Genomic DNA, 12,686 nt, shown 5'->3' on the forward strand with positions numbered 1-12,686 from the left:
TGCTGTTGCCGCTGCAGGCAGACTCTCACCAAGTTGTGGAGCCAGTTGGTCTGGGGCTTTCTACTGCAATTGCTGCAAGCAAATCTGACCACCTACCAGTGTACCTGTTATGGATCTAGAGCTAGGACAGCATTTCTAGAATATCTACTCTTGTTAAACTGCAAAAAATGGAAGTCTCACAGATTTTATTTTTAAAATTGTTTCCTTGTCCAGCTTATTTACAGATATTACAATGAAATTTCTGTAATTTTTTAATCAGAGATGCCATTATTTTTTAAAAGGCAAATAGTAATTATGTCTTGTGACCAAAAACAGCAATCTTTTAGTTTCTACCACCTTCACTCTCAACTCCTAATTCCAGATGCAGTCATTTTAAACTCTTTTAGCATTATTTTTATTATTTACCTTCATATTTTTAAATAATATGCTTTCATTGATATTTCCCTCTTGATTTATTTTAATTATTACCTTTTAATGGAAAATGAAGATTTATCTTTCACCACCACCCCATTTTCTTTTCCCCATCTTCTTAATAGACCTAGATAACAATTTGGTTAAATAAATTATCAATATCTGGAGTTTTCGGAAGGTCCCTGTGGGAGGTGAGGTTGTGGGGTACTCCTTTAGTCTCCGAATGATGTTGTAACCTGGTGCCGAGATTAGAGCTGAAGCCGGGAATGTCTCGGTGAAAGAGTGTACGGTCTCTGTCCAAGAGCTGCAGAAGATGACTGACTTCCAGGGATCAGTGACATTCCAGGATGTGGCCGTGGACTTCACCCCAGAGGAATGGCAGCTACTTGATATTACTCAGAGGAACCTGTATTGGGATGTTATGTTGGAGAACTTTAGAAACCTAATCACAGTGGGGTGCCCAGTTACAAAAACAAAAGTGATCTTCAAGGTGGAGGACAACAGTCATGGATGGTGGAAGGAAATAACCTATGTTGGAGCTATCCAGAATCTGACTGCTCACCTGTTGATGAACAAGAGAAGCACCAGGAAAACAAAGAGAATTTTTTGAAGTCAGTTATGTTTATGTTCAATAAAATTCTAACTATGGAGCAACTCTACAATTATAATATGAGCAAAAGTCTTAATCCTAAAAGACAAAAATCTTATAAATGTAAATCATATGGGAAGAATTTGCAACCTCATTTAGATGTACTTAATTATAGTAGAAGTTATACTGAAGAAAACTCTTATGAATGCAGAGAATGTGGGAAAACCTGCAAAAAGAAATTGCTTATCAGACGTGAAAAAAATCATATAAGAAAAAAAGATTTTGACTGCAGTAACTGGGGGAAAGCCTATAGTAGAAAGTTACACCTTTTAACCCATCAGAAAATTCCTAATGGAGAGAGACCCTTTTGTGTGCAATGATTGTGGAAAAGCCTATAGCAGGAAGGCACACCTTGTAACTCATCAAAAAATTCCTAATGGAGAGAGACCCTTTGTGTGCAGTGATTGTGGGAAAGCTTTTATGCATAAAGCACAACTTGTGGTCCACCAGAGACTTCACACTGGAGAGAAGCCTTATGAATGTAGTCAGTGTGGGAAGACATTCACTTGGAATTCTTCTTTTAATCAACATGTGAAGTCCCATACACTTGAGAACTCATTTGAATGTAAGGAGTGTGGGAAAACCTTCAGGTATAGTTCATCCCTTTATAAACATTCTAGATTTCATACAGGAGAGACACCGTATAGATGTATTGTATGTGGCAAAGCCTTTGGCAACACATCGGTACTTGTAACACATCAGAGAATTCATACAGGCGAGAAATCCCATGGATGTACTGAATGTGGCAAGGCCTTCATCAAGAAGTCTCATCTCCTTAGACATCAGATAACTCATACAGGAGAGAAGCCCTATGAATGTAACAAATGTGGGAAAGCATTTTCCCAGAAGCCACATCTGGTTGTACATCAGAAAATTCATACATAATATTCACTTTTATGAATATGAAGAAGCCTTAAATATTAGCTAAGTTGTATTAAATGGCACAGAATTCATAGTGAAGAGAAATCAACAATTTGAATTTGGAAGAGTAATTTCCCATAAAAAGCAATTTTATAATGCCAGTTATATTCTGAAAGTGACCTTAAGCATTTAACAGAAAAGATCACAGAAAACATTGAATTATAAAAAATAGAGCATAGAGCTTAGAAAGTAAGGATAAATTAAATAAGAAATCAGAGTAAAACATAATAATTTTCCATCCCTGGTTTAAATATTTTTATGTCTATTTTACAATTATGAATATAAAATGTATGCCTTATATGTTATATTTGTTAAAAGGGTTTCTGTAGTAAATAGCACATTTCTCTTCCAATCCCAGCAATGGCATATGTATAGCTAACCAGTTGCTAAAAATGTGGTATAATACCTAGTATGAAGTTGTGTTATGTTTTCATCCATTTGCTGGCACTTTTAATGGACATGGCACTGTTACTGAATCTGAGTGTCCTCTTTAATTATGGAAGTGGAAACTTCTTATAAAATTTATTATGAATATGTTTCCCTATGTATGTAAAACACCAAAACAAAAAAAAAAATGTAAGCATGGTATTGATTGAGGAAAAGAAAACAATTATATTCTTTATTGCAATAAGTATCCAGAAAATTGAGTATTTAAGTAGGTATGTAAATAAAGCACTTGCACTTCAAAAAAAAAAAGAAAAAAATTATCAATATCTACATAACTATGTGTTCTGGTTTGCTAGTTGCCCAAATATAATATACCGATAAACAAAATGGCTTTTTTTTTTTTTTAATTTGGAGCTCCTCAAAATTAAACACTTTTGTGCATCAAAGAACAAAATGGCTTTTAAAAAGGGGGATTTATTAAATTGCAAGTCCACAGTTCTAAGGCCATGAAAATGTCCCAACTAAAGCAAAGCTATAGAAATGTCCAATCTAAGGCATCCAGGGACAGATACCTTGGTTCAAGAAGGCCAGTAAAGTTCAGGGTTTCACTCTCAACTGTAAAGACACAGGACAACATGTGCCAGCTTTCTCTCCAGCCTTCCTGTTTCATGAAGATTCCCCAGGGGCATTTTCCTTCTTCACCTCCAAAGATCTTATCTATGCAGGCTCCCTGTTTTTGTGGCTTTCTCTAAAATGTTTCCTCTTTTAAAGGGTTCCAGTAAATTAATCGAAGCCCACCTGGAATGGGTGAAGTCACATCTCCCTTTAATCCAAGGTTAAAACCCACAATTGGGTGAATCACATCTCCATGAAGACAATTAAATCAAAAGTTCCAAACTATAGTCCTGAATAGGGATTAAAAGAAAAGATTGCTTCCACAAGATTGGATGAGGATTGACACATGGTTTTTCTGGGGTGCATATCCTTTCAAACCAACACATTCTACCCTCTGGACCCTAAAAGAGACATGTTTTTCCCATATACAGAATACATTCATTCCATCACAATATCAGAAAGCCTTAAACCATTTCAGTAACAATACATATGCATTACAAGTGAACAATAGTACAAAATCTCAAAGTTAGTTACAGGTATGATCTGTCCTAAGGCAAAATTTTCTCTGGCTCTGGACCTGTAAAAATTCAGCACAAGTTATTTGCTGTCAACACACAAAGGAGGGACAGTCATAGAATACATGTTTCCATTTCCGTAAGGAGAAATTGGAAGGAACACAGGGGTCACCAGACCCAAGCAGTTTCAAAAACCTGTAGGACAAACGCCATTGGATGTCATTGTCTGAGAGTCATTTATCTTCCAGACTTTAGAAAGCAGCAGTCCCACCCTTTCTAAGGGCCTGTGCAGTGACCCACCTCTCTCCAAATGCAACCTTGGGGGACACTGGGGAGACCACCTTTATCTAAGTTCCACCATCTCCAAGCCTGGGTGCACCATCTGCACCCGGGCTCTCTGCCATCTCTGGGACACACGCTCAACCCCTCCATGTGGTGGCAGCCAGGCTCTCCCCAGACCACAAGGGCCTTCACCCTCCCGAAGGCCTGAGGCAGCAGGACTCATTCACTGCAAAGAGGTGGAAGGCCCATCCTCTGCCTTCAGGGCAAAATCACCCCTTCCAAGTACTTGGGTGGGTCTGCTCTCCCGGCCGAGGCTTCTTGACTTTAGACTTTAGCATCCATAGATCTGCCTCTGAAGTTATTTTACCTTCACATTGTCCCTTTTCTGAGCCCTCCAGTCAGGACTGGCAGCAGTTCCTTTTATACAGGTCCCACAGAACTCTCGTTGGCTTTCTATGTAGCTAGCAATGATCATGCCCATCAGAGAAGAGTTTCCACAAATCCTTCCTGGATAACTGTACCTCCAGTCCTGGCTTTCTCTGAAATGGCTGACTGCTTACATATTTCATTAAATCTTCACATGGAGCACTATTCTCTGGTGTCTCCTTTCCTGGAAAAGTCCAGCGTTTTCCAGAACATCAATTTCTGGTTTCTTTGTGCCCAAGAGTTCAGTTCACAGCTTATCTCTTTCCTGTTGCATTTCACTATAAGCTGTGAAGAGAAAGTAGGCTGCACTTTCCACATTTAACTTGTAAATCTCCTCTGCTAAATATCCAAGTTCATGGCTTTTAAATTTGCCTTCACGCCAAAGACACTGGTCGACTTTGCCAGGTTATCTGACATTTTAAAACAAGGATCACCTTCCTTCCAGTTTACAATAACATGTAACTTATTTCTGTCTAAGGCCTTATCAGAAGTGTTTTTAGAGTCCACATTTCTACCAATAGCCTCTTCAAAGCATTTTAGGCCTTCTCTATCAAGCTCCTCACAGCTTTTCCAGAATTTCCCCCTTAAAAAAAGCCATTCTAGCATGTTTCGTATTTGCACAACGCAGCAGCACCTCACTTCTGTAGCACCAAAATCTATTCTAGTTTGCTAGCTGTTGTAATGTGATACACCAGAAACTGAATGGTTTTTTAAAAAAGGAAACTTATTAAGTTACAAGTCCACAGTTCTAAGGCTGTGAAAATGTCCCAGCTAAAACAAGGCAATAGAAATGGCCAATCCTAGGCATCCAGGGAATGCCTTCTTGGTTCAAGGAGGTATTAAAACAAGGCTTCTCTAGGCTGCATAATCCTTTCAAACCAGCACATGACGACTATGTAAATATTGTTTGCTATCATGCTGGATAGTGAATTATAATTGTGTTTTGTTTCTTTAGAACTTTTTGCTTTTCCTGCAATCAGTAATTTCCTTTTCTTTTCTTCCAATTTGCTAGGTTTCCTATACCTATAGTCTCTCAAACCTGCCTACTACATGGTCTAAATGAAATTATTATTTGCTTTTTTTTTTCCTAAAGACTTCCCTCCTCAGATCCCCCATCCTCTTACTCTAATATGAATTGTTTGTTTTCTAAATTGCTGCTGCTGTTCAGGACATTTGTTTGTTGGTGCTATATCCAGGGAATAGAATGAATACCATGATCTTCTTTTTCTTTTTCTTTTTCTTTTCATCCCTTCTGGTTTTGGTGGAATCACATCCTCCGGTAGCTTCCTGAGAAACAGTGCAATGGGAGATAATTATTATGAGTTTGCATATCTGATAATGTTTTTAATTACATCCTTTACACTCGATTATTAATTTGTGAGGGTAGAAAATAGACACTGATGAATAAAAGTTATGTATTTTAAGCAAGCAGGCAACCACTAAAACATTTTTTTAAGTGTAACTAGTAAGTAATAGTAGAGATATGAGTATCATGATAGATACCCAATTATTTTAAAGCAGGAAATAAATAGGAAAAGAAAACAAAGCACAGATAAGGAAGATAGAAAACAACTAGCAACAAAATAGATTTAAACCCAAACTTATCAATAACTTCATTAAGTATAAATAATCTAAATGACCAACTCAAAGGCAGCAATGAAAAAGAAAGATGTAACTATGATATATACTGTCTACAAGAAACCAACTTTAATATAAAGACATCTAATTCTCCTCAAAGTGATCTATAGACTCAACACAATCTCAATCAAAATCCCAGAAGAATTTTTTATAGAAATTGACAAACTGATTCTAAAATTAATATGGAAAATAATTTTAGAATTTAGACAATCCAAAACAATTCTCAAAAAGAATAAAGTAAGACAGTAAATACTACCTGACCTGAAGAATTATTGTGAAGATGCAGTAATCATAGCAGCATGCCACTGGCATAATGATAGACAAATAAGTCAGTGGAACACAGCAAAATGACAGAAATAAGCCCACACATGAAGGTAAAAGTGAGTTTTAACAGAGGTTTTAAAGACAATACAGTGGATAAAGACTATCCTTTTTAACAAGTGGTATTAGAACAAATGAATATACATATGCAAAAATAACCATGGAGTCATACTCTCACCATAATACAAAAATTAATTAAATATAAACCAAGGGCCTAAATCTAAAAATTAAAACTGAAAAATTTCTGGAAAAAAATATGGATGAAAATCTTGGGCCAAGTAAAGATTTCTTACATGGGATGAAAATCTGGTAACTGAGATTTCATCAAATGAAAAACTGCTCTTTAAGAGCAGTGTTTAGAAAATGATGACAGGTCTCAGAATCAAAAAAATATTTTCAAAACATAGATCTGATAAAAGGCTGATATCCAGAATATATAAAGGACTCTCGTAATTCAATAATAAGAAAAAATATCCCAATAAAACATAGGGGGTACATGGGTAATTCAGTGGTAGAATGCTCTCCTGCCATGTGGGAGACCTGGGTTCAATTCCTGGCACCACAACAAAACAGTTTGCACCAAAAACGAAACAACAACAACAACAATAAAAAAAAACATAGGCAAGAGATTTCAAAAAATGCTTTACTAGAGAAGCAGGTGGATTACACATAAATACATGAAAAGATCCTCTGCTCCTATGGAGATGATAGTTAAAGCCATAATAGAAAGAACTTAACACTTTTGAAGATTGGCTAAGTTTTAAAAAATGAACAATACCAAGTGCAGTGAACAGCAGAACAGCTGGAAAACTAATAAATTGCTGATAGAAATGAAAACATATACACCCCAATTTGGAAAATGGTTCAACCAGTTCTTACAAAGTTAAACATATACTTTCATGTGACCAGACAATGCTATCCTAGGTATTTACTCAAAAAAAAAAAATGAAGACACATGCCCAGGCAAAAATTTGTAATTGAATTTTATAGCAGTTTAATTCATAATCACCTTAAATGGAAACAATCTAAATGTCCATCAGCTTCTGAGTAGGTAAACATTTGTACATTCATACAATGGTATTCTACTCAGAAATTTAAAGGAAATTAATTACTAATACTTGTAAATCATGTCAAATTGTAAAATCCAGAAACGTGCTAGCGAGTGAAAGAAGTCAGGCAAAAAATTACATAGTGTATGATTCCGTGTTTATAACATTCTGTAATAGGCCAAACTACAATACCGAAAAAAATCAGTAGTTGCCACGGCTTGGGGTCAGGGTAATTGGACTGGTACAGAGGAGCATGAGAAAATCTGAGTATTGAAATGTTCTGTATATTGATTACCATGTTGCTTCCCTGACTGCACACACTTGACAAGATTTTTACTTAGGGTAAAAAATAGTTTTCGGTGTGAACTGTTATCTTTTTTATTTTAAAAAATCCAGCTACGAAGCACACTTATCTGTTTCACGTATGATGAATCCAATTGCATGAGAATATATTTTTAATGCACCAATTGGATTTTTTCACTGGGACTTATTTTTTATTAGAAAAGTTAGAACTGTTCCATGAAAAAAAAATGTGTAATATATAGAAAAGAAGAAATAACATTTAGAGGTGAACAGAGATTTTGGTGAAAGATTAGAAAGCAGATGGGAGAAATCAAGAAACTCTTCATCCATAAAGTGTCCGTAGATAGGATTCAAAACAAACAAAAGATGTCACTAGGTATAAGTTAAACTGCTCTCCTAAGAGGTTGGGCTGTGCTAAAGAGGAGATCTATCCTACTTCCCAGGTCAGAATAGATATGTGGGTTGATGTAGATACCTATTTTCAAGAGCTGAGGGTGGGCCACGCTGGCTCAGCAGGTAAGAGTGCTCGCCTGCCATGCCTGAGGACCCGGGTTCGATTCCCGGTGCCTGCCCATGTGAAAAAAAAGAAAAAAGAGCTGAAAGGTTCTTTACAATAAAAGGAGAATATCTGTAATTGTTGGCAGGAGGGTGGGAACCTGGGAGACGAAAGAGAACTAGTGAGGTAGGGCAGAGCTGAGAGCCTTAGCGGGCAATGCCAAAGAGGAAAAGAGTATCTGAAAGGGCAGTTTTTAGTTGTTGTCTGACAGTGTGCTATGTCCCTCTCCTGCTCGTCTTCATCTTGACTTTCATATGTTTAGTAAAGGCTACAGTCCTTATTAATTCATTCTTAAAACAGTTTTGTTGAGATACATTCACATTTCAAACACTCCATCGAAAGTGTACAGCCAGCATCTTCTGGCATATTCACAGAATAATACATTCATTGCTACAATCAATTCTAAAACATTTTCACCCTCAAAGGATTCACTGTGTTATACAGTCCCATGTTTCATTTTCTGGATTTCCCTCTAGTGACGTGCACACCCTAAACTTCCCCTTTCAACCACAATCACACCTACATATCACCACTGTGAATTGTACTCACTATAATGTGCTACCATCAACTCTATCCATTTCCAAGCATTTACAGTCAATCCTATTACATATTCTGTACCAATTAAGCATCTGCTTCCATTCTCTGCCCTCATTCGATCTTCTGGTGACCTGTGTTCCACATTAATACCAGGAGTTTACTAATTATATTTTGTTCATATTATTGAGGTCAAAAATATTTGTCCTTTAGTGTCTGACTTATTTCACATTCATCATGACTTCATATCTTCTGACAGGTGCATGATATTCCACTGTATGCATATACCATATTTTCTTTATAAATTCATCGGTTGATGGACACCTGGGTTGTTTCCATCTTTTATAAATTGTGAATAACACCTCTATGGACATCACCGTGTAAATGTTTTTTCACATCCTTGCTTTCTGCTTTCAGTTCTTCTGAATATATACCTAGTATTAGTATTGCTGAATCAAATGGAAGTTCTATACTTAGCTTCCTGAGGAACTACCAAACAGTCTTCTACAAGGGCTATATCATTCCACTTTCTTGCAAATAGTAAATAAACATTACTTTGTCTCCACATCCTCTCAAACACTTGTAGTTTTCTTTTCTTTTTTAGTAGTGGTCACTCTAGTGAGTATGAAATGACATCTCACTGCAGTTCTAATTTCCATTTCCTTAATTTTTAGCTAGTCATATTTAACACCATTTCATGTGCTTTTTTGGTCACTTGTATATCCTCTTTGGAAAAATATTTCTTTGTGTCTTTTGCCCGTTTTTAAATTGGGTTGTGTCTTTTTATCATTGAATTGTAGGATCACTTAATATAGCCTGGACATTAAACCATTATCAAAGATATGTGGTTTCCAAATATTTTCTCCGTTAAGTAGGCAGTCTTTTCAACCTCTTGACAAAACCCTCTGAAGCAGAAGTGTTCATTTATGAGGAGGTCACATTCATCTATTTCTTCTTTCATTACTTGTGCTTTGTTTTGGGTGTAAAGTCTAAGAAAACACCTCGTACCACAAGATTTTGAAGATCTTACAAATGTTTACTCTGATGTTCAATTTATCTCTCCTGCTTAGGATTTTATTGTTCATTGGCTTTGTATTAAGGCTTTTCTTTGACATTTGGTTCAACTTATTCTCGATCTCTAGAATTGTACATGTTTAACTGATCAAAATAGGGCCAGGGACCCACGAAGAGGGCATAAAACAGATCTAGTGTCCTAGCTGAGGATCAGGAAAAGCCAAAAAGGCCTTTTTTTTTATCTCCCCCACCCCACTAAGCTGCACTTTCCTGGCCTGCCCAGCAGATGGTGGCCTTTGACAAATGTTTTCCCACAGCCCAAAGAGGGAATGTATGTTTTTCAACATCTCCTGGGCAGTGTTGAAATATAGCCATGGGAATCCCTGTTTGGACAGGCTAGAACCATGACTCAGAGCCAGAAGCCAGTAGTCCAAGCTCACCAACAGAAGCCACATTCAGCACTCATGATGTCCCCACCCCTGGAAACACACAATTCCCAAGGAAGAAGGCCTTCATACTCCTCTCTGCCTGTGACAACCAGCCACCAACCATATCTGAGGCAAACTTGGAGGGTGCGGGATTGGGTGCCAGCCACTGCCCAAGGAGCAATTCCCTCACAATCTTTGCTATAACGTCTCAGTCTCCCTATCCTGTCCTTTCTTGTGTGCTGTACAGTGCTCCCTTGGCCTCCAGAGCCCCAGACCCATTGATTCAGACAGCTTCTGCCTGGTCAATAGCTGACTTTCTAGGAGGAGTGTGTCCTTCATCTCATTAGTCTACCGCCTTCCAGAACTGCTTCTCTGGAAGATGTTGTATTTGCAGTTGAAACATCGCAAGGAAAACTAAAGTCTCACAGGAAGATGGATAAGATGCTTATGAGGCCAACCTCATTATTACTACTGATCTCTGATCAAATAACACCAAAGGACACAGCAAAGGCAGTGCTAAGAGGGAAATTTATTGCCCTAAATGCCTATATCAAAAAAGAAGAAAGGGCAAAAATTCGGGAATTAACTATCCACTTGGAAGAACTGGAGAAAGAACAGCAAACTAACCCCAAAGCAAGCAAAAGGAAAGAAATAACAAAGATTAGAGCAGAAATAAATGAAATTGAGAACATGAAAACAATTGAGAATATCAATAAAACCAGAAGTTGGTTCTATGAGAAAATCAATAAGATTGATGGGCCCTTAGCAAGATTGACAAAAAGAAGAAGAGAGAGGATGCAAATAAATAAGATCAGAAATGGAAGAGGAGACATAACCACTGACCCCACAGAAATAAAAGAGTTAATAACAGGATACTATGAACAACTTTATGCTAATAAATACAACAATATAGATGAAATGGACAACTTCTTAGAAAGGCATGAACAACCAACTTTGACTCAAGAAGATATAGATGACCTCAACAAACCAATCACAAGTAAAGAAATTGAATCAGTCAAATAACACCTAAGTTTTTGACTGACAGACTCAACTAGTGTAGTTGGTTTTCATTTACTACCCACCCTCTGCTTTTGAAGTGGGCCGTCAGATGAGGTGTGGCCATTTCCAGTAACTATAGTTCTTTCAGTATCTGTGAGCTCCTGGTTGGCTCACCGGTTGTGCTGCTGCATTAACAGCCTCAGGTCCCAGGGTGTCACTGCCCTTGCTTCACATACTTTGTTTTAAAGTCTTGTAAGTGTACCCACCCCAGCTTTCTTGTGGTTCCATGTTGCATTACATATCTTTTTTCCATCCCTTTACTTTTAACATATTTGTATCTTTGAATCTAAACTGTCTCCTCTACACAGCATCTAGCTGAATCATATTTTTAATCAATCATATAACCTCTGCCTTTTGATTGGGTTCAATCCTTTCACATTTAATGCTGTTATTGACATCATTGGATATATATCTCCCATTTTACTTTTGTTTTCTACATGTCTTGTTTTTTTGTTCCTCTGCTTATCCTTTGTGCTTTTAAGCATTAAGCAAACTTTTTATAATATAACATTTTTTTAATATTTTAATGTTTTTTTATTTATTTTCATAGTGGTTGCTCTAGGGCTTACCATTATTTGTATTAACTTATCAGAATCTACTTCAGTTTTTTATTAATTCAATCTCAATAGGATATACAAAGGTCACTCATATATTTCTTTTCCTTTTTTTTTTGTGCATTGTTATACATCACAACTGCATACGTTACAAATGCAAAAATACATTTAATAATTGTTACTTTATATAATTTTATGTCTTTTAAAGAAGTTGATGGAAGAATAAAGAGCTAGTATATCTCTATAGTGTTTGTTCTATTAACCTTCTTATTTACCATTTCTCATATCCTCATTTATTCCTACGAATTTGATTTACCATCTCAAGTCCTTTCCTTACTCAAAGACAACTTTCCTACAACCTACCTGCTTTATGCTGCTATTGGCTAATGCATTACATTTTTATATTTTAGAGGCCCAACAATGCAATGTATGCATATTATTTTATATAATTGCTTTTTAAATAAATTAAGAGTTGAATAAGGAAGAAATATGCATTTATTCAATATAATTTTATAATTACCTTACTGGTGCTCTTTGTTTTTTTCATGTACATTCAAATCACTGCCTGGTGTCACTTGCTTTCAGCCTAAAGAACTTCATTATTTGTGGTAAGACAGTTTTGCTAGCACAAATTCTCTCAACTTTTGTTTTCTTGTGTTGTCCTTATTTTACCTGCATAGTTGAAGAATAACTATAAAAGACAGAAGATTCTTGGTTGATGGTTTTTTCTTTGAGCGCTTCTAATAGCCATTACCTCTGGTCTCCATGGTTTCGGAGGAGAAGTCAGCTGTTAATCTTTAATCTTAGTGGAATTCCCTCATAGGTGATAAGTTAATTTTCACTTGTTGTTTTCAAGATTTTTTCTTTGTCTTCCTCTTTCAGCATTTTTACTATGATGTGTCTGTACATGGATATCTTTGCATTTATCCTACTGGAATTCATTGAGATTCTGGGATATTATGCCAGTTTGAACCGTTATCACCCCATAAAAGACCATGTTCTCTTAATCCATCCCTGTGGGTGG

General features: G+C 36.6%; 1 protein-coding gene across 1 annotated transcript; it reads left to right on the forward strand.

Moving 5' to 3' along the window:
- The first annotated feature begins 589 nt into the window (after positions 1 to 589).
- Positions 590 to 2,335, forward strand: LOC143666027 (zinc finger protein 569-like). Its single transcript, XM_077139568.1, is given in 3 exon segments — positions 590 to 902; positions 905 to 1,362; positions 1,364 to 2,335. Coding segments are annotated over 3 exon segments (1,218 nt in total). The 5' UTR covers positions 590 to 724; the 3' UTR covers positions 1,946 to 2,335.
- Positions 2,336 to 12,686: the final 10,351 nt, after the last annotated feature.

The sequence above is a fragment of the Tamandua tetradactyla genome, chromosome 22 (genome assembly GCF_023851605.1).
Source record: "Tamandua tetradactyla isolate mTamTet1 chromosome 22, mTamTet1.pri, whole genome shotgun sequence".
Classification (NCBI taxonomy): Eukaryota; Metazoa; Chordata; class Mammalia; order Pilosa; family Myrmecophagidae; genus Tamandua; species Tamandua tetradactyla.